The sequence below is a fragment of the Chelmon rostratus genome, chromosome 7, assembly GCF_017976325.1.
Source record: "Chelmon rostratus isolate fCheRos1 chromosome 7, fCheRos1.pri, whole genome shotgun sequence".
Classification (NCBI taxonomy): domain Eukaryota; kingdom Metazoa; phylum Chordata; class Actinopteri; order Chaetodontiformes; family Chaetodontidae; genus Chelmon; species Chelmon rostratus.
In genome coordinates this window covers 6,450,814-6,469,432 of record NC_055664.1, presented here as the reverse complement: position 1 = coordinate 6,469,432, position 18,619 = coordinate 6,450,814, and the positions used below count along the sequence as shown (strand labels likewise).

General features: G+C 42.3%; 1 protein-coding gene across 2 annotated transcripts; it reads left to right on the top strand.

Annotated features, from left to right (window-relative positions):
* Positions 1 to 533: 533 nt before the first annotated feature.
* rinl (Ras and Rab interactor-like) lies at positions 534 to 10,480 on the top strand. Of its 2 annotated transcripts, none has more exons than XM_041940622.1 (11): positions 534 to 799; positions 1,076 to 1,241; positions 3,432 to 3,543; positions 4,161 to 4,233; positions 4,531 to 4,619; positions 4,742 to 4,824; positions 5,180 to 5,411; positions 6,044 to 6,751; positions 6,889 to 7,206; positions 7,309 to 7,440; positions 8,224 to 10,480. In XM_041940622.1, coding segments are annotated over exons 1-11 (2,355 nt in total). In that variant the 5' UTR covers positions 534 to 797; the 3' UTR covers positions 8,664 to 10,480. The 2 variants fall into 2 exon arrangements, with proteins under 2 accessions (XP_041796556.1, XP_041796554.1); XM_041940620.1 differs by having other exon boundaries at positions 1,032 to 1,241.
* The last annotated feature ends 8,139 nt before the right edge of the window (positions 10,481 to 18,619 follow it).

Here is an 18,619-nt window from a genome sequence, read left to right as displayed (position 1 = left end):
GAAAACCATAACATGGCATCATCTTGCCACGGAAATGTTGACCAATCAGCAACACCTCTAGCTGCGGTTTTGATGAGATGCAGGTCTGCTGTATAACCAGCATGATGTGAGTTAAAAATGAATGCTCTCAGTCAATCCAGCCTCTGTTCTTTCTCTCATATTTCTACTAGTTTTTCTATATATTAATGTCTCTAACTGATGGATTCAAAGCTGAGTGTATGCATCTGTGTGTGCATTTCTTCCACAGCTGCAAGATAAAATCTGTCAGGCAGAGAATCTCAGAGTTGTGGCGAAGCATTTTCAGGGCAGCTTTGCAGTTTTTACGATTCATTATTTCTGAGCAGAAGACAGAAACAGTGCTGCAGAGGGAAAAAATAGGCACATGTAGCACTTAAGAGAACATGCAGTGTCTTTTGAGTGAGAGCTGGGTTAACCACATGCAGACTAGAGGGGAGGGGAGAGAAGGCGCCGTGATGAAACATCAGCTCAACAGTTTCACATGAAAATTGAAAGTACATTAAATGCCAGCATGTGCAGGTGACAGAAGAAGGCAAACGTGGCGGCCGCGCGACAGCTACCTGCATTTTTAAATACTAAATATCCTACGTTACATGAGGAAACTTTTTGAGGATGTACACGAGCTTCCTTTTTTCGGCTGTGTCGGTATTTTGAGCTTTCTTAAGCAACATTTTGTGCTGTGCAGAAAGGAAGAGTTGAAGAGAGAAGATTACAACATGCGAATGTGCCAATAGCGTAGAAGAGAGAAGCTACATGAACTCACTGAGCCAGTACAACACATGTAAGTATCAACCATTTTCTAGTCTTTTTATAAAGGTCTGTAGATTTTTTTTGTCTGATTATTGAGAGTTATTGTTAAAAAAATTCAAATCTTCACCAAAAGAATTATTAGATTTTTAACCTTAAATTTGTCTCAATCTTGGAGCATGAAGGCATCAGCAGTCTGAACCTTTTTACTGCCAATTTGTCTATGTGTGACTTACACACTGATCTGTTTATGTGCATGTATGCAGACATTTGTGCATGCACATAAACGTGTCCACATGTTTGCATCCAGGGCGGTTCACAGTTCAGTTAACGGGACCACAGCCATCCCGTGGAGGAGCAGCAGGAGGAGACTGTCGCTCCTGGAGCAGCTGCGGGGCTGTGAGGAGGCCTGGTGCCCCGGGGCACCCTGGGATAGAGAGGGGGCCCACGCTGCAATCTGTGGAACACCTGCTGGGGTGAGCTGTCCTCCTCCTCACTGCATAAATCAATCAAGTGAGGAGTCCCACCTTTATTATGTCATGTAACATCAGGTCTTTAGTATGACGGTGAATTACACCTAATGCTGTTTTACTTGTTCAGAGAATTCATTGAAGTGAAAAGTTCAATGAATAATTCTCATTTTTGGGAAAAGCTGAAGCTGAAGTTCAAAATGCATTGGGTCTCATATTTTGGATTTTTTTTTTTTTTCAGTATTGTTATGACGAAAGCCCCAAATCACTATCATCACCAAAACCTAATCAGCTGATCGTAAATGGGGCAGTGATCTCGCACTTTGTCCACTAGCTCCATTTGTTGCATTTTGACATATCTTGCAACAAACAAGGGGTGAACCGTCGTTGATGATTTATGGGGGTGGGCATTTACTTAAAAATATCTTCATTTTTATTTATTTTTTGAGAGTATATTATATATATTTATATGTCATATATTTTTTGTGTCCGTCTCAGTTTCTCGTCATGAGAGTTTTTGCTTTCCCCATCTCTCTGCATGTCCTCTGTATCATCCTCTCTGTCTTCCTCTTGCTGTTCCCTCATTTTTAAGCAACCCAATATCATGCTTTTCTGTGCTACACGCACTGCACTGTGTGCTTCATTTACATTTACACAGCAGAGGTGATTTTACCCAGACTGAATGCTGACATGCACATCCGTGACATGAAAGTAGTTCCTTTTTCTCTGTTTGACATCTGATAACAAACGATTCTTTCGGGGCTGAGTGCAGAAGTAGTGTTGAATAAAAGCATGTGCGTCTCAGGGGTATGACATTACAAAACGGATACGGCGGAGGCAACGAGAGGGTGTGAGTAGATCCAAAAAAACATATTAAAGCATGTTTGTTATTTAAAAAAAAGCAAAACTCTAAGTGGCAGCAAAGAGCATGTGAGTGATTGTTCATGGGGAAAAATAAGAGTGCTTTTTTTACTGCAGAAACTCTCAGGAAAGCTCAGAGTTTGTCCTGTGAAACGTTGTACCTAGGATAACTCATTTAGTTGATTTAAAAGCGGATTTCTTTCTTTCATTTCTGCTTGAATGGTTTCCAGTACGCCTTCCTATGAATCAGTCAAGTGCATGCGTGTGACTACATGTTGCCGTTATGAATCAACAGAATATTTGTTCATGTGTAACATCTCCATCGCCCTGCTGCCCTGCTGCGCATGTGTGTGTTTGAAGTTTGGTGACTTGCAGTGAACTTGTCTCTATTACTGTGCGCACTGATCATGCAAGCCACTTCCTGTGTGTGTGTGTGTGTGTGTGTGTGTGTTTGCGTGTGTGTGAATGTGTGCTGGTGTTTGAATTCAGTTGTGGTGATGAAAGTGCACGACTGAGCCGCTGGTTTGCTATGCTAGGGATTGCATGTGCTTTGTTTTACCCAAGTTAATTATGTCTCAACTGTCTATTCTGTTGTGGTCACTGTTTCCAAACAAGGCAATCTAACATCTGTGAAGTTAAAGCAAAGTTAACAGTGTAAAAACACAGCGACTGCTATTATGATTTGGCTGTTAGGTGAAGTTTTATTTATTTCATGGACAACAGACAATAATAAGCATAAGCAAACAACCCACTTACAGTCATTTGTCTTTCAAATGTTGCCAGACTAAACTCTAAAGTGGCATCCTCTTTGTGTAACTGAGCCCTGCCTACTTCAGACGAACCCAAAAAATACAAAAGAAAGAAGCAAACCTGCTCTAACTTTGGCAAAAGGTGTTCTCATTATTCATAGGCAGGAGAGGGAGAAGGCTTTTTTAGGATGTTTAATTTAAAATCTAAAACTTTCATCAGTCTATGATTAGAAGCTCTTAATAATTGAGGAATCTTTACAAATCTGTCAGAAATTGAAATACAGACTGTGTGTGCAGTGGTGCATCAGTGAGGCCTGCTTGAAGAGTGGGCACTTATGGGAAATGTGCTGCTCTGTGCTTGACTTTCAGCTTGGCTACAGCCTGCCATCATGGCCACTTTTCAACATCAAATAGATCTGGTGTTGTCGCAGAAACAGACGCTGTGCTGATTTTCCACCACACCAGTGTGTCTCTCCTTCACGCTGCCGTGTAGCTTTCCAACACGAGGAAACGTCTTCCTGCTCGACCAGCTCCTCTAACGCTCTGTAATGGATACTGAAATGAGTCACTGCGTGTCTCCATCCAGAGTTTCCTGGTTGTTCGCGACTCTGCGACGTCTCAGCCCGGCCTGCTGTGTGTGTCCGCTGGAGGAGACGATGAAGCAGTTCTTGACTATGTCATCAAAAGCACAGACACAGGTGAGCACCAACTGCATGCAGCCACCTACTCCTTTCTGTTTCTCTTTGAGTGTGTGTGTGTGTGTGTGTGTGTGTGTGTGTGTATGTGTGAAGTATGTGTGTGTGTGTATGTGTTGATGATACAGAAGACAAGCTGTCACTTGGTCACTTAGTGGTTATTCTGTGAATCTTTTCGTCTGCTGAAACTCATTACACTTATAACAGTTGCAGAAACCCAACAGCGTCATGTGTTCAGTAGTTAGACTTTCTGATTCTGCCAACAGTGCAAACATGGTGAGGTTGTTACAGGTGAGCGCAGGTGATCTGATACACACCCCCTAGTCATTAGCAAACTGCAAATTCTGGTTTCTTTAACTGGGAGCTCCAGTTGTGTAAGAGACTCTTCTGATGTGAAACAACCTATTTAGCATTAGAAACCACTCAGTCAGAAAGCAACAGACTTTCTGGCTACTGGAGCTTGTGTGAAATTAAATTTGCAAGAAACAGTCACAGTGTCTTATCTTTAGAATTCCCCTTTTGACCTTCTTGGTTCAAGCTTCGGTGTGTTTCCAGGAATGTGCTGCATTTTTCTAACTGATACTAATTCTGCCCCCTCTTTCTCTGTTTCCCTGTGTCAGTCTTCCAACTGTCTGAGTCTCGTCTGTCTTTCTCTGACTTGGCTCAGCTCGTGCTCTTCTACTCTCTGACCAGGTAAGGACCTGCGGTGTCTCTGCTGCCTCTTCGTTTTGCTGTGTGGGACTGAGCTTCCATTGAAACTTGGGCGTCTTGAACGCTTTATCATAAATAACAGCCGCGTTGAATGAGCAAACCAACCTGCAGTAAACACATAGCACCAACAATACTGTGATTATCTGTGTGTTTTTTTGATTTTTCCATCTTATATTCAGCCTCATCAGCACTGTGGCCACTTCAAAGTCTGTGCAAACCTCTTGTGTCTGTCTGTTTAGCACATTTCTTTTATCTCTGTCATCTCGTCCTCTGTGCCAGGGACGTGTTGGCGGTTTGTCTTTCCATTCCCCGCTGGATCTACAGTGTAACTGAGAAGAACAAAGATCGCCTCTCACAGCTGGAACCCAGTGAGTCCTTCCATCTCTGTGGCTCTCTGTCTCACATCCCCTCCTAGATGCCACGTCACAAATGCAAAACCAAAAACATATATTTAAAGAGCTGTCTTATTTTTGATACCTCTCTAATGCAGAAACCTGGCTCTGCACACCACCTGACCAACAGACTGATGAAATGACCCACAGGGAGCCAACCACTGTAATGTGCTCCATACAGGTATATATTCTGCGTGTGGATGGTCTGCATCCTCCACTCTCATGAGCATTGTTTTCAGTCACAAAAGGAGGCTCTTTTCAGCAAAATAGCTCTAATAAACATACAGTATACTACCTGCCCAGCACAAAACAGCAGCTAGATTTGTCTTTAGTGAAAATAATGGAGATATTTTTCCCTGAGTTGGTGGAGACAAGAACAGATCTTAAAGGAGGGCAGATATTGGACCCAAATGACTGAGAATGCTGCTCTGTGTCTACTGGATGCGTAAAGACAACTGTTTGATTGTTTCTTGCCGACATTGTGGTGTACACACTGTCACACTGCCCATTCTCTTCACTGTGTTTGTGTCCATTAGCTGACTTCCACCAACGGGGCCCTGTGTATCATCAACCCCCTCTACCTCCACGAACATGGAGATGACTGGCTGACCCACAGGACGACCTCTGCACAGCGCGCCGTGCAGCCATCAAATTACAGACGAGAGCGACGCCTCAGCACCACCAGAACGTGGGCAGGGGCAGGGCTCCAGAATAAACGAGCCATCTCGTTGGACCAGGAACCCTCTGCTGCACATGTGGAGAGTTCTGGTGAGGACTTGTTATTTTTAGATTTGAGTTTAAAATGTGTTAAGAAATTTGCCACTCCCACTTTATAGGCCCAGCTCACCAAAATTACAAAAAAGCATACTTACCCAGTTGCCTGTAGTGATGTTTAACCATGCAGTTTTAATTGCACTTTCCCAGGTTTTGAGATGCCTACTCCTATATACCTGGTTATACCATGTGTTTTTTTTTTTAGAAACAACTTACTCAGGAAAATCCACACACTTAACAGCCAACAGCTTGAAGGCGTAGTTTGACATTTCGGAAAATCCGCTCATTAGATTTCTTGCTGAGAGTTAGATGAGAAGATTGATACCACTCTTGAATGGCAGCCAGGAGTCATTTATCTTATTTTAGCATTAAGACTGAAAGCTGGGGGAAATAGATAGCTTGGCTCTGTCTATAGTTAAAAAAATTGGCTTACCAGCACATCTAAAGCCCCCTTATTAAGGTTATATGACATTTTTTCAATGTGTATAAAAACAGAAGTGTACATGTGATATGTTGTGGTGTTATGGTGGGGTTATGTGCTGGATTATTCCTGGCTGGCTGCTTTTAAAGTGGATTTGCATTTCATTGCCAACACGGTTTTCATAATTGGTGTTCTCCTTGTCCAGGTCTAATAAGAGCGAAGTCCGCTGATTCACCACACTGCCCCCAAACCCCGTCAACGCCAGATGCCCCAGCAGGAGTGGTTCTCAGGAGGCCCAGCAGAGATGCTGCCTCCAGCCCGTCTTACAGAGGGAGCACGGGAAGCCTTCCTCCATCTACTCCCTCTACCCCTGGAAGTGGAAATAGCACAGTGTTCGAGCTGCAGCAGCATGGCAGCCCCGTGCCTCAGTCTCCTCACAGGGTGTCCTGGATCGAAGATGGGGTCTGGCTGCCCCCGCCAAGGCCTTCCTCTTTTCTCCAGCCGCCGTCGCTGGAGCTCGACTCGCTGTCAATCAGCAGTATAGAGGAAGAGCAGGAGTCCCAGACGCCAAGCCCCACCCCTCACCACCCGTCTACGCACCGGCTGGCTGACAAGGTCATACATCGGCTCTCAGCGGTGGGTCAGGCGCTCGGCGGGTTGGTGTGTCAGAAGAAGAGACTGACCAATCGTGTGCAGGAGATGAGCGAGAGGAAAGGTGGGGCGTTTGCAGAGGCTGTGAAAGGATTTGTGGAGATGACGGTGAGGAGTGGGGCTGATCCTGGCGGGGTCACAGGGTCAGAGTTCTTACAGGAAGTGAGGTCATCGCTCACATCACTGCGGGAGACACTGTTGGACTGTCAAGAAATCCAGACATTGTTGGACAGCATTACTGACTTAAATGACTCAGAGATCGGTGAGTGAGTGCTTTGACAAAAGACAAATAAAAAAGTAGCATAATTGACAGAACATGTGTTATTATTATGCATCTCAATAGATCTGTGTTTCGTGCTCCTCTAATTTCTCCTCACTTACCTTTTGACCCTCCTGTAGACTCCTTGGTAGAACTTTCCATCCACAAGGTGGCTCTGAAGCCCATCTCTGCACACCTTTACTCCTGCATCCATACCTCCCGGACCGATGACGGCAGCTTCAAGCGTCTCCAGAACAACCTGCGTGTGCTGGAAAAGAAGGGGATGGAGGAGCTAGGCGGATCGGCTGGAGTTGGAGTTCCTGACTCCATCACCCTGGAGCGGATCCAGCAGAGGTGGACTAGTGTGCATGCGGCCTATTCCCCGAACAAGAAGGTCCAGATCCTGCTCAAAGTCTGCAAGACCATCTACCACAGCATGAGTGCTAATGCTAGCTCAGGTAACCAGGTTGTTTTTTTTAGGATTGTCACGGCCTCCGGCCATGTCTGGGTGGGCACCTTGTTTGCCTGTTAAATCCACATCCTCCTCTCCTCTGCTGCAGGTACAGTGTTTGGAGCAGATGATTTCCTGCCCTGCCTGACGTGGGTGCTGCTCCGTAGTGACGTGGTCACCTTGCAGCTGGACACAGACTACATGATGGAGCTACTGGACCCCACACAGCTACAGGGAGAGGGTAAGGCAGATACAGTCAAACACAGTGTAATGGACAGGTTGGTGAATCCCTCATAGTTGCTAGGCTTCCTGGACTTGTTCGCACCAGCACTTCTTAACATAGCATAGTTATAACACAAATGTTGACTAAGTGGAGATTTACACATCACATAGTTAAAACAAGTTGCACCACACAAAGTAGTTCTTATGTAAAGATTATTTAACTCAATATTTTTACCCAGTGACTGCCAGGTGTTACTATTGCTGTTTAATCAACAGCTAACTGACAAAACTACTGTATGACCTGTTAATCTGACTAAAATGCTGCTCATTATAAAGTAAGATGAAAGATTTGAAATTACATTCCTCTAAAATAACACAGCATACCTCCAATTACAAAATATGCCAATAGCACTTTGTTAAATGACCAAATTCCATCAGCTAGGCTGGCGTAATCAGATGTTTCCCGCTCATCCTAAACTGTATGTACGCTGCTTACTCCAAACACACATATTTTTTTTGTGTGCATGTAAAAATAAAAAGTTGTGCCTAACACACCGCTTAAGTTTTGAGCAACCATGTTAAGTGAATCACTAGTTTAAATCTCACCTGTAGTCACTTAGAACTTCAAAAGCACTTGACGCACTAAACACGGGTCTACGAATAGGTGGTGCAACTCAGTTCTCACCACATAGAGGTTTGGGTTTGACTTGCGTGTAGTAGATGCTTCTGATTATAGAGATTTAGATACTGTTTAACCATAAGTCACAGACCGTCTCCCTTTCTGCATCCCCCATTTCAACAGGTGGCTACTACCTTACAACTCTATACGCCTCTCTTTACTACATCAGCAGCTTCCAGCCACGACTGGCAGCCCGTCAGCTCAGTGTCGAAGCCCAAAAATCTCTTAACCAATGGCATCGCAGGCGTACCCTGCACTGCAACCAATCACGCCGCAGCAAGCATCGACGGACCATTCGCAGGCAGGGTTGTCGAGAGAAGATCGTGCAGAGCTCTGAGACAGGAGCCGGAGGTGAAGGGACCAGCGGGAAAGAATCGGACTCGGTTAATATTGATGAGCAGCAGACAGAAAGCACCACAGAGGCTCTGCAGCAGGAGGAGACAAGTAGAGGACGAGGAGCTGAGGACGAGTCACAGATGTCCACTCCTGCATCAGACTGTACTCAACAAGATGTAATAAGGAGCAAACAAGAAGCGGGAGAAGAGGACCATAGAGGATTGTAACGGAGAGGAGAAGAATGGACCTGAGAAGCTAAGAATAGCAACCTGCCAGCCATGCATTCTTTGACCATTTAGACAATGTCTGACCATAGACTGTATAAAACATAGTCTCTTTGACGTCACCCATAGGTTCCTGAAGAGCCATAGTGAAGCTCAGAGACGGTGGCTCCGGCCGTCACTATCACAGCTAAACTCCTGGCTAATCCAAAAATAGGCGAAGAGGTGGAGTGTGCGTAGAGCTGAGGTGGGCCGAATGAAGCCTGGCTTCTGAAACCAACCAGCTACCTGTCACTCATAGTGACCGTGACCATAATTATGCATAACTTTAAGCATTAATGTAACTTAGACAAAAAAGTTGAAAAAAAAAAGTAAAATTTCACCACCATGCAGATGTCATCAATGGGGAAATTAGCGAGAGAGACCAAAAGCGTTTTTTGTACCAGGCCGTAAACATTTTTATTTCTGCTGTAAAGTTGGGCATGGAGGTCAATGGGGATTGACTGGCTTATGGAGCCAGCCTCAAGTGGCCATTCAAGGAACTGCAGTTTTTAGCACTTCACCCCATTCACCCCCAGAGGTCAGACAACCTAAAAATGATCTCAGTGGGTCCAAACCTCCCATGAGCTGCCACATAAATCCAGAGCATGTCCTGTCATGCTCAAATTACTCTTTCATAGAGGCTGTTACGCTTTTAAATGTTTTTCATTTTTTAAAACAAAATACTGTTCTTTTACCTCTTCGGGGATCTAAAAACCTTTCAAATGAAAAAATTCAGGGAGGCAAAAATCACTCCTTCACTCCTTCACACAATCACCATGTCCATACTGAGGCTATAACCTATGACAAAGGGTCAGAAGTGGAGAGGGCTCCATTTTACACGGTCATGTGCCAAAATGGTTGGGAAGAACAGGCCTAAATGTGTCCAGACTGCATGTCATAGTTGTATTGCAAAGAAGAGAAGAGCTCACAATTGACTGCTGTTCATTTGTTTCACAAGATCTGTGTTCCCTCTCAGCTGATACTTGAGTTTTCATCTACTATTTCACATTGATAAATTAATAATATATTGCCATCCATCCATTTTTTCCTAAGAAATGTGGTAAACATAAGCAAGCTTACAGCAGATGTCATTTGATGCCCGTCTTCTATTTTTTTTATTAAACAGAATCTCCTGACCAGGCAGCTGATAAAGTCCATGTTCGGAGGCTATTTGTAAGGTGCAACATAAGTTTCAATTCTTTTATATGCTGGTTGATTAAAATTAATATCATTTTTGATTTGTAAATATATTAATATCAAAGCAATAATGTGCAAAAAGAGAAAATGAGTGAGATAGTGATAAAACAGTTTGGCTCGTACGGCATGCTTCCGCTCTCATCAGCACCATTTTCACCGGCAGCTGGCAGCTGTGTTTCTGTGTATCATTACTGCAGAAGGTCATTAAACAGCTCTGGCCACAATTTTGTGGCTAGTGCAGACAAAGCCAACAGGTTCACTTTCATGTCTCTCATCAAACCTGAAAAAGCTTCACGGCAGAACAATTACCAGACAGCAGGTGAACAAACTGATATCCAGATATTTCCCTCAGGAGTGAATGCTGGAATTACATTCGTCTGATGGACAGAAACACGTCTCCAAACGAATATAATGTTGTTCTGTGTTTTCCTGTTGTGTAAGTAAGCAGCTGTTATTTAACATGTTGATCATCACACATTAATTGTGAGATGTGTGTGGCTTTCCTTCTTGATGTGGACTTCATCTACCCCCAAAGGAGCCAAAAAATATTTTTTTAAATCAATAAATGGAGCTTTGAATAATCATCACCTTTTTGCCTGATGTCACAGTGCCCTTGTTTAAGAGCTGTGAAGCCTTTTACTGACATGTCGTTTGTGTTATATCTCTCTTCCATAACCCCCCTGAGCTTGTGTATTTTATGTATACACTGTTCCTTCTTTGTAAATTTATCTACAAAGTGCATCAAGACTTCACAAAGACAAGCTCACTCAGTGCCTAACAAGAAATCCCCAAACAACTAGAGGGCAGTGTTTTTGGACCACTAGAGGGCAGCATTAACCCTGCTGTGAGATTGCAGCATATATCCTATTAAATGTGTAATTTACAGTTTGAACAGATTAGATTTTAAACTGATGGAATAAGGTTACACTGCACTTGCATTGAGGAATCTATATAAAAAAAGGAATAAAATCTGCATTTGTTTATGCAGTTTTAAAAAATGTAGAGAAGCAGTGTCACCGTGTGCAGCGGCTCCTGTCCTGCCCGGAGGTCGCTACAGATTTGTTTTTGTTTTCCCCCCTTTCCCCCAACAGGATTGCACATAAATAAAGATGAACCCCCGGAAAATGAGGGACTTGAGTTAAAAAATTGGTGGACAAGAACAGCAGCTGAACATTGAAACGAGTAGCTGAGCACTTAAAAGTTCCTCAAGCTAATAACAGCTGAAGCGTAAAGAATTTAAGGAGGTGAAGTGGCCGGAAGTGAATTTAAAGGTGTTGCTGGATGACAGAATCTTGTTGAAGTGGCAGTCAAAGCTGAAGCACTGACAGTTAATAAGGTCTTTGAAGTTTTAAGCTGAAGTTGAAACACTGGAAAGAAGTTCAAATAGCATGTGCCTGTTTTCTAGCCCCTCCTCTTTTTAAATATATATATTTTTTGTATTTTATTATATATATTGTTAAATTGTTGGATGTTTTCTTTGGTCCTTTTGTTTTAGCAAAGCATTTTGACCTGTAGTTGTATATAAGGTGCAGCATGAATGAAGTTTGTGATGGGAGATAAACTGACAACTGACAAAAAACTTACAATCATGGAGGTAGCAGCAAAAAAAAAAAAAAAAGACGGAGTCAAACAAGCAGTGGATATCAAAGGAACTTAAGTGAAGATGAGGCACAGAACGCAATGGAATGCTTAAACAAATGTCATTAACAGCTGAATGATTAGCACCTTATAAAGCTGAGGTTGAAGCAGATAAAGGGAACATTCATGATGACGCACTGAAAGCAGCTGAAGTGTTTGTAGGAACTGAAGTAGCAGCATTTCAGTGCAACAACTTGCCATTTCGTCTATTTAACTTGATACGTGTTTTTTCTTATTACTACCAATTATTTGTCTTTATATATTTTTTTGCCAGCCTGTAAAGTCAAATGTTAGCAAAATAGCTAATAAATGCACATACATCAGGCATGTACACATGTAAATAGTTATATGGGCCTCTCGTGTAAATGGACACACACACACATCTTCACGTACACACACATATGGAACCGTATCATCGCTGCATTCTAAATGACCGAGCCAATCAAATTTGCCTAATGAGACATCTGGCATTCTGCCTGCATGTGGATGTCAAGCCCAGAAACAGCTGGGCTTTTACACACACACACACACACACACACACACACACACACGCACACACATTCCCTTTCTCTTCTCACACTTTATCAGTACTGTCAGATCCGGTAGAAGACTGAGAAAGAAACACAGAGATACATGCTGGATCACACATTAATTAGGCACACACACACACACACACACACACACACACACGGCAAAATCTAAGGAAGCATTGAGGAAGGAGTTGTGGTCAAGACTATACTGGGCAACACATAGCGTCTCACACTGGTTCTCTCACACACAGTTCTTTCACACATGTGATATATTATGCATACATGAGTGTGTGTAACGCACTCACCACGGCCATAAATTAGATATATGGCAGTGGTGGCGGCAGCGGAGGAGGGGGTCCGCAGAGAAGAGAAGAGGAGTGTGTGTACTTGTGTGTATGTGAAATAAGGAGGGGGGGCACAGATGGCTGTGGCCTGAGGCAGTTGAGATACTGCAGCTAAACATGGAGACTGCAACACACACACACATGCACACACACCACACACAGAAGATTAAGTGTGTGTGCGTGTGTGGTTGGGGGGGGGCTGCTCACATATACAAACACTTACACCGGATAGGAGAAAGGAGAAATAGGAGACACAAAATCACATACAGTACAAACATACAGTGGCACAACCACTCAGCCTCCTTATCAGAAACAAAGAAACCCTCTTACAGGGAGTCAGTTAAATAAGAAACTGACTCCTAATAGTTGTAAGCATGAAAAAAACACTGTTTTTTTCTGTTTTTCTGTTTGGTCAACGATTGTTGGTGCTTGTCTTCCATGGTGGAGTGTAACTAAGCACATTTATTTAAGTACTGTACTTAAGTACAAATCTGAGGTACTTGTACCTTTGCTACTAACAGCTAAATATTGCACTTTTTACTCCACTTACAGCTGTAGTTACTTATTACTTTACAGATCTTACATACAAAACATGCTTTGTGGAGTAGTTCAAATAAGCACCAACTACAACAGTAAAATGCTGCTTACACATTAATGCATCTGCGCTAATAATCCAATATTCCAGCACAATATCTCCTATAATAACACTCACAGGAACAATTTTTCTGAATTATGAGTACTTCTACTTCTGACACAGCTGTATTTCAAGTACATAACACGATACATAACAGAAATGTACTTTACATACGTTTTTCATTTGGCAGTATTGCTGTTTTAACTCAAGTAAAGCTCATGCAGCACTTTAATAGCAAGCACATTTTGGACATAGAATCACCAGATTATTTGCTTTTGTATGTTAGATGAAACCTCTGCTTCATTGCATATTCTAACGCCTGGTTTTAATAACCACTCACGTTTTGTTTAACATGCCCCAAAGATGCCCTGCACTGCTTCGCTTTAAGATCAGCACTCCTCTTAAATCAGTTTGGATGAAGTGTTGAATTTGTCTGCATCTTTCCTGTGCTGGCCTGCCTTGTCCCCATTTGTCACCCATCCCCTGTGATACACAGAGGTGTCTTTGTCTTTACTGCGGCCTGTCATCCAGCAGCTTGGCCCTGTCGCGGCTCGTTCACACACTACAACACAATAAAACTTTCGCCCATTCTCTTTCTCTTTTTAACCCTGCTGGTCCTTTTTCATTCCTTCTCTCTGTCATTCAGTTCCTCTCTGCTCTTCCTCTTTGCCCCGCTGCATTCCTCCAATCCTTTCTCTTTCTCTCCCCCTCCCTCTCTTTTACCCCTCCCTCCACCTCCTCCCACCCCACTGCCCCTCCCTTTCTCCCACTTGTCTGAACTCTGACAGGTGTGTAATTGAATGATTAATGACCACCAGAGTGCCCCCCCCCCCTTCTCTCACACACACGCACACACAGAAACACACTTTATGTTAAAATGGAATTGTACATATTTATGCACACACATATTCATGCGCTGACACACGCAGGCGTTCACATTTTCACATTACACATGTGTATTCATTTTGCTTCAATAGCCCAAATGGTCAAATTCAAACCAGTAGGACTCTTGAAATGATGGAGACATTATAAGGAGCAATGCACTGAAAGCAATATATATTATCCTGCACAGGGCCGACACTGTACAAGTGCTGCGAGGGAGCTCATTTGAAATGACAATCACACTGTTGTCATTTTAACAGAATGTCTCGACCTACGTGAATTTTACGAAATACATTTCCCGCTAAAACGTGTCCTTCACTTTGGTCACCTCCTCAAAATTCCACCGAAACCTCACACCTCTGATCTGTGAGTTTGAAAGGCTGAATCATCTCCTGCAGCACCACACACTCTGCCTCCCTACGCTGTATTCTCCTCTAACCGCAGTACACAAACATTGAAACACAATGCACATTAATGCATTCAAGCACTTTCTCCCTCCCGTCTCCCCTCTCCTCTTCATTTGTCAACGTGAAGTCAACAGATTTTATGCAGTCTAATTCCCACCGTCTAATGGAGTCTGCGTTGGTGAGAGAAAAGGCTGGCAATCCTTGTGAACCAATCATAAGCCGAGGCTGCGGCTATGAATTATACTGTGTGAGTAAGGGCTGTACATTGATGTATGAATAAAGTATGTGTTGTTGATTTTTCTGCTGAGATCCCTGCCTGGGTTGTGATGTTGCAGGATTGTAAATCTTAGGATCATTGTTTTGAAATGGAGGGAAAAGAAGTGCATCCGTTATGCAGCAGAGCAACATGCTCTGTTATTGTAGGAAATTGTAGAGCCTGGATTTTTATGGTTGATACTGACGATGATATTCAGCACTACCTCCTCAAAATTACATATACATACCACTAATTTTTGTTTAGCCAACTGTGCTTTGTAGGGTTGGTAATTACTGCCTGGTGGCAGGGAAGTGCTACATTTTGCATTGCCAGCAAGTTGCATCTAGAGCTAACGTGACTTTTTTGGATTTTGAATTAAATGTTTTGACCAGTTGGATTGCTATGAAATTTGGATACACACATTCATGTTGTCCATTGGGGTGGTTTTTTAATTACATCATGTTAGCATGCATCAACTGGGCTCAATGTAAGTAAATTGGAAATTGAAATTGGAATTTTTCTTTATATTATAATGCTTCCAGGCAAAAATACATATACTTTATACATACATTATGAACTTTTTCCCCGTTTGTCTCTTCTTTTTTTTTTGGTCTGAGGAAAGATTTTGAGTGATGAACAGATGACAGAATATAGCTCTAAAGCAAAGCACTTTACATTACATGAATATATATACATGTATGGACAGGGTATATGCATAGTCTTACATGTGAACAAATTTTAACTTAAGGAATTAGTGCTTATTCATTTTATCATGGAAAATTTGTCATGCAAAAAAGAAATGTACCCATGTTTTCCCACAAAGAGCTTTGTGGTAAACCAGCATTCACCTTCCCACCTTCAGAGGTCATATAGTTTAGATCGAAAACAAAAGTTGTTGCACTGTTTTACAAGACGTGCTGTGAAAAAGAGAGAGGTGGAGAGGTGAAAGAGTAAGAGTGAGGGGCCCACGCTGACCACCATGTCCGAGGAGTGAGTGTGTGGAGGGACAAAGAGAAATGAAAAGTGGAGGGGTGCTGAGGTCAGGACCTAGGTGCCGGGGAGAACAGCCATTTCCTGTTGACCTCTGTTTGCACTCTGGCCCCTGACCCCCCGCCTGCTCCAGGCCAAACGGGGGCAGGGTGAGGAGGGTAGTCAGTATTTGTTGTGCGTTTGGGGTGCTGTGGGTGGATGTAGGGTGGCTAAAGGTGGAATTATGTATGGATGTTTGATGGCTAAAAAGATGTAGTTCAGAGAAGAGGTGAAGGTTATGGATAGGATGTGCACTCCAGGAGCTGCGAGGGTAAAGGATAGGACAGAAAAACTAGAGGTTGTTTAAATTATGTAGTATTTGCATATGTTGACACATGATATTATCCTTAGTTTAGGTGATACATGAGTCACGGAGCACTGGTATGAAGCCTTAATGCTATGAAACATTAAAGAAAAAAAATCAGAGCCCTTCCCTCCCTGTGATAATCCAGCCTGTGTGACAGATCAGTGCTGCTGCAGCCTGAGGCCTCCATCAGGGTTAAACAGATAGTCGGAGGAGGGGACGGAGGGAACGTGACTTATGATTGTAAAAAAAAAGAGGAAAATTACACTATTTGTCAAGAAGAGGTCCTGTAAAAGGGAGTGGCTTTGGTGGTTATTTGTTATAAGTGTCTGAACATCTCATGCAGGAGCCAGAATATTCCTGAGTGCTATGGATTATTGTTAATCAAGAACACTGTTTCGTCCTGCTTTTGATCTTTTCTGCTTCCTGTTTTTGACTGTGGTTATGTTTGGGAAGTCGTGAGTGAGGAGAGGAAGCGCTTGAAACTTGTTTGTCTCTACACAATGTTACTGATTTTTATAACTGATTCATTTATAGAGTAGATGCTACAAAATGAGAATGGGGGAACAAAAGCACATCTTATATCTACTGGTAAAAGCAGAAAAATCAAGCAACTGAGGATCTCAAGCAGAGCTCAGAGGAAAGAATATGTCAACTGCTGCTGTGTTTTAGGAAATTTAAAAACTGCAACAACTGGCAGCATTATCAATAATAATTGATCATTTTTGTCTTGGTTTTGCACCAAACTTACCTTCAGTTTAAACATTTTCTGTCAAACATAGAGCCTAAACATTGGCAGTGTCCCGATTCCATACTAAATAAACAGTACAAACTACACACGAATCGTAATAGTAGAGCCTCACCTGCAACCAAAAGTTTAATGGTGTCTTTGAAGAGCGAAGACTTTCTTGTTATGAGATTTAGGCGAGACTGAAGATGAAGTCCACGTCATGTTTTTTTGCACTGATGGCCTCACATCAGCATTGCTTTACACCACCAAGGGGATACCACAAACAAGCTTATGTGCTTGCTCCATTATGATTTACAATCAACATAACAATACTATTGCTCTACTTTATTCTATTTCACACTACTACACTGACCGCATAATATCCATTTTTATGCAGATGATACACTCATGCATCATGCCTCATCTCCAACTTAAGCCTGTCTTTAATACTTTTTATCAGACACCTTTGCATAACATCAAACTTGAACTGAATGCTGACATTACCAAAATGTCCTTTATTCTCAAGAACCCTAAATCCTATCATACCGTACATCTTCCTGCTATCCATACACAGAATGGGACTAAAATTCAAGTTGTTCAGGCTTGTATACATCAGTGTATTTGGTTAGATTGCAGTCTTTCTTTTAAGCATTAACTGGACCAGAAGGATAATAACGTGTTTTTTATAATCTGAATCATTGTACAATCACTCTGTGCTTGACCACAGAGATATTATGCACTTGCGTGCTGCTCCTTTCACCTTAAAACAGCTTGATGGATTTTACCACTGTGCCCAGTGCTTCATTACAGGAGATAAATATCGTACACATCACTGTGTATTATATGAAACATTTGCCTGGTCCTCACCAGCGGCAAAAAGAGAACTGCCAGTATACATGCTGTCATTTTTATTTATGATTGTCTCCTACTGCAGCTGCCTCAGTGTATCACATCACTTCCAGATCTCAGGACTGGTTCACTCTTGATACCCCATGAATACTGAATTTGGACAGATTGCCTTCCAAAACTTTGAACCTTATATATATACACTTCTTAATAAAGTGTCATTTACAATAATTTATTTTATGATCATAAAAACGTTGGTGTGTTTATTAGAAGGGAACTTTGCACTTTTTGTAGCAGATTTTATTTGTTCGGCTTGGGACAGAAGACAAAGTTCTTATGTTAGAGGTTCAGAGTACTTGTTTGTGCATGGCACAACAAATGGACTAACCAACCAAATAACTAACAATGCAATTTTGGTATCATAAATTAATGTACTTGTATTAACAGGAAATGATATAAAATGAACTTCAACAGTCTTTGATTAAAATTAATTTTTTCTAATACTTAAATTTTTTTCGAAGATCTTCCTGCAGCTGTCTTTTGTAATTTGTTTGTGCAGTTTTGTCGACTGCCCACTACAATCAAGTGAATTTTGCACACTGACATTTTTGAGTATTGATTAAGGTGACAAAAACCTGCTTAAAAATATAAAGTCCTAAAAAAAATGGGACACTTTACTCTCCAAACTAATGACTGTTGCTGCTGTCAGAAACTTCAAATCCATCACCTCCTGCACCAAAGCAATAAACTGGCCACAGGTAGAATCAGACAACACACACAAACACAGGACCAGTCACAAATCTTACAAAAAAAACATTTTAATACTTTAACTGTATTTCCCATCGTCATTCAGAAATGTTTCAGCTGTCCGAGCAGAGTGGAGAGGGAGCCGAAATGTTTCAAGAGTCCTTTGGCTGCAGCTCCCTCACACACCGTGGTGACAGACAAAAAATGTACTAGAAATGCTTACAGAAGATTGTGTGTGTGTGTGTGTGTGTGTGTGTGTGTGTGTGTGTGTGTGTGTGTGTGTGTGCGTGTGTGCAGAAATGGCTTTCAGTGTAGTGTGTGTTGCTATGTGTGTGTGTGTATGCTGAGTGTTTGCGCGTGTATAGGAAAGATCCTA

Coding starts and splice junctions, on each gene's coding strand:
- rinl (XM_041940620.1), top strand. CDS start 1,062: ATGTTTGCATCCAGGGCGGTTCACAGTTCAGTTAACGGGACCACAGCC. Junction 4,234..4,530: donor CTCTTCTACTCTCTGACCAG/GTAAGGACCTGC, acceptor CCTCTGTGCCAG/GGACGTGTTGGCGGTTTGTC. Junction 4,620..4,741: donor CCTCTCACAGCTGGAACCCA/GTGAGTCCTTCC, acceptor TCTCTAATGCAG/AAACCTGGCTCTGCACACCA.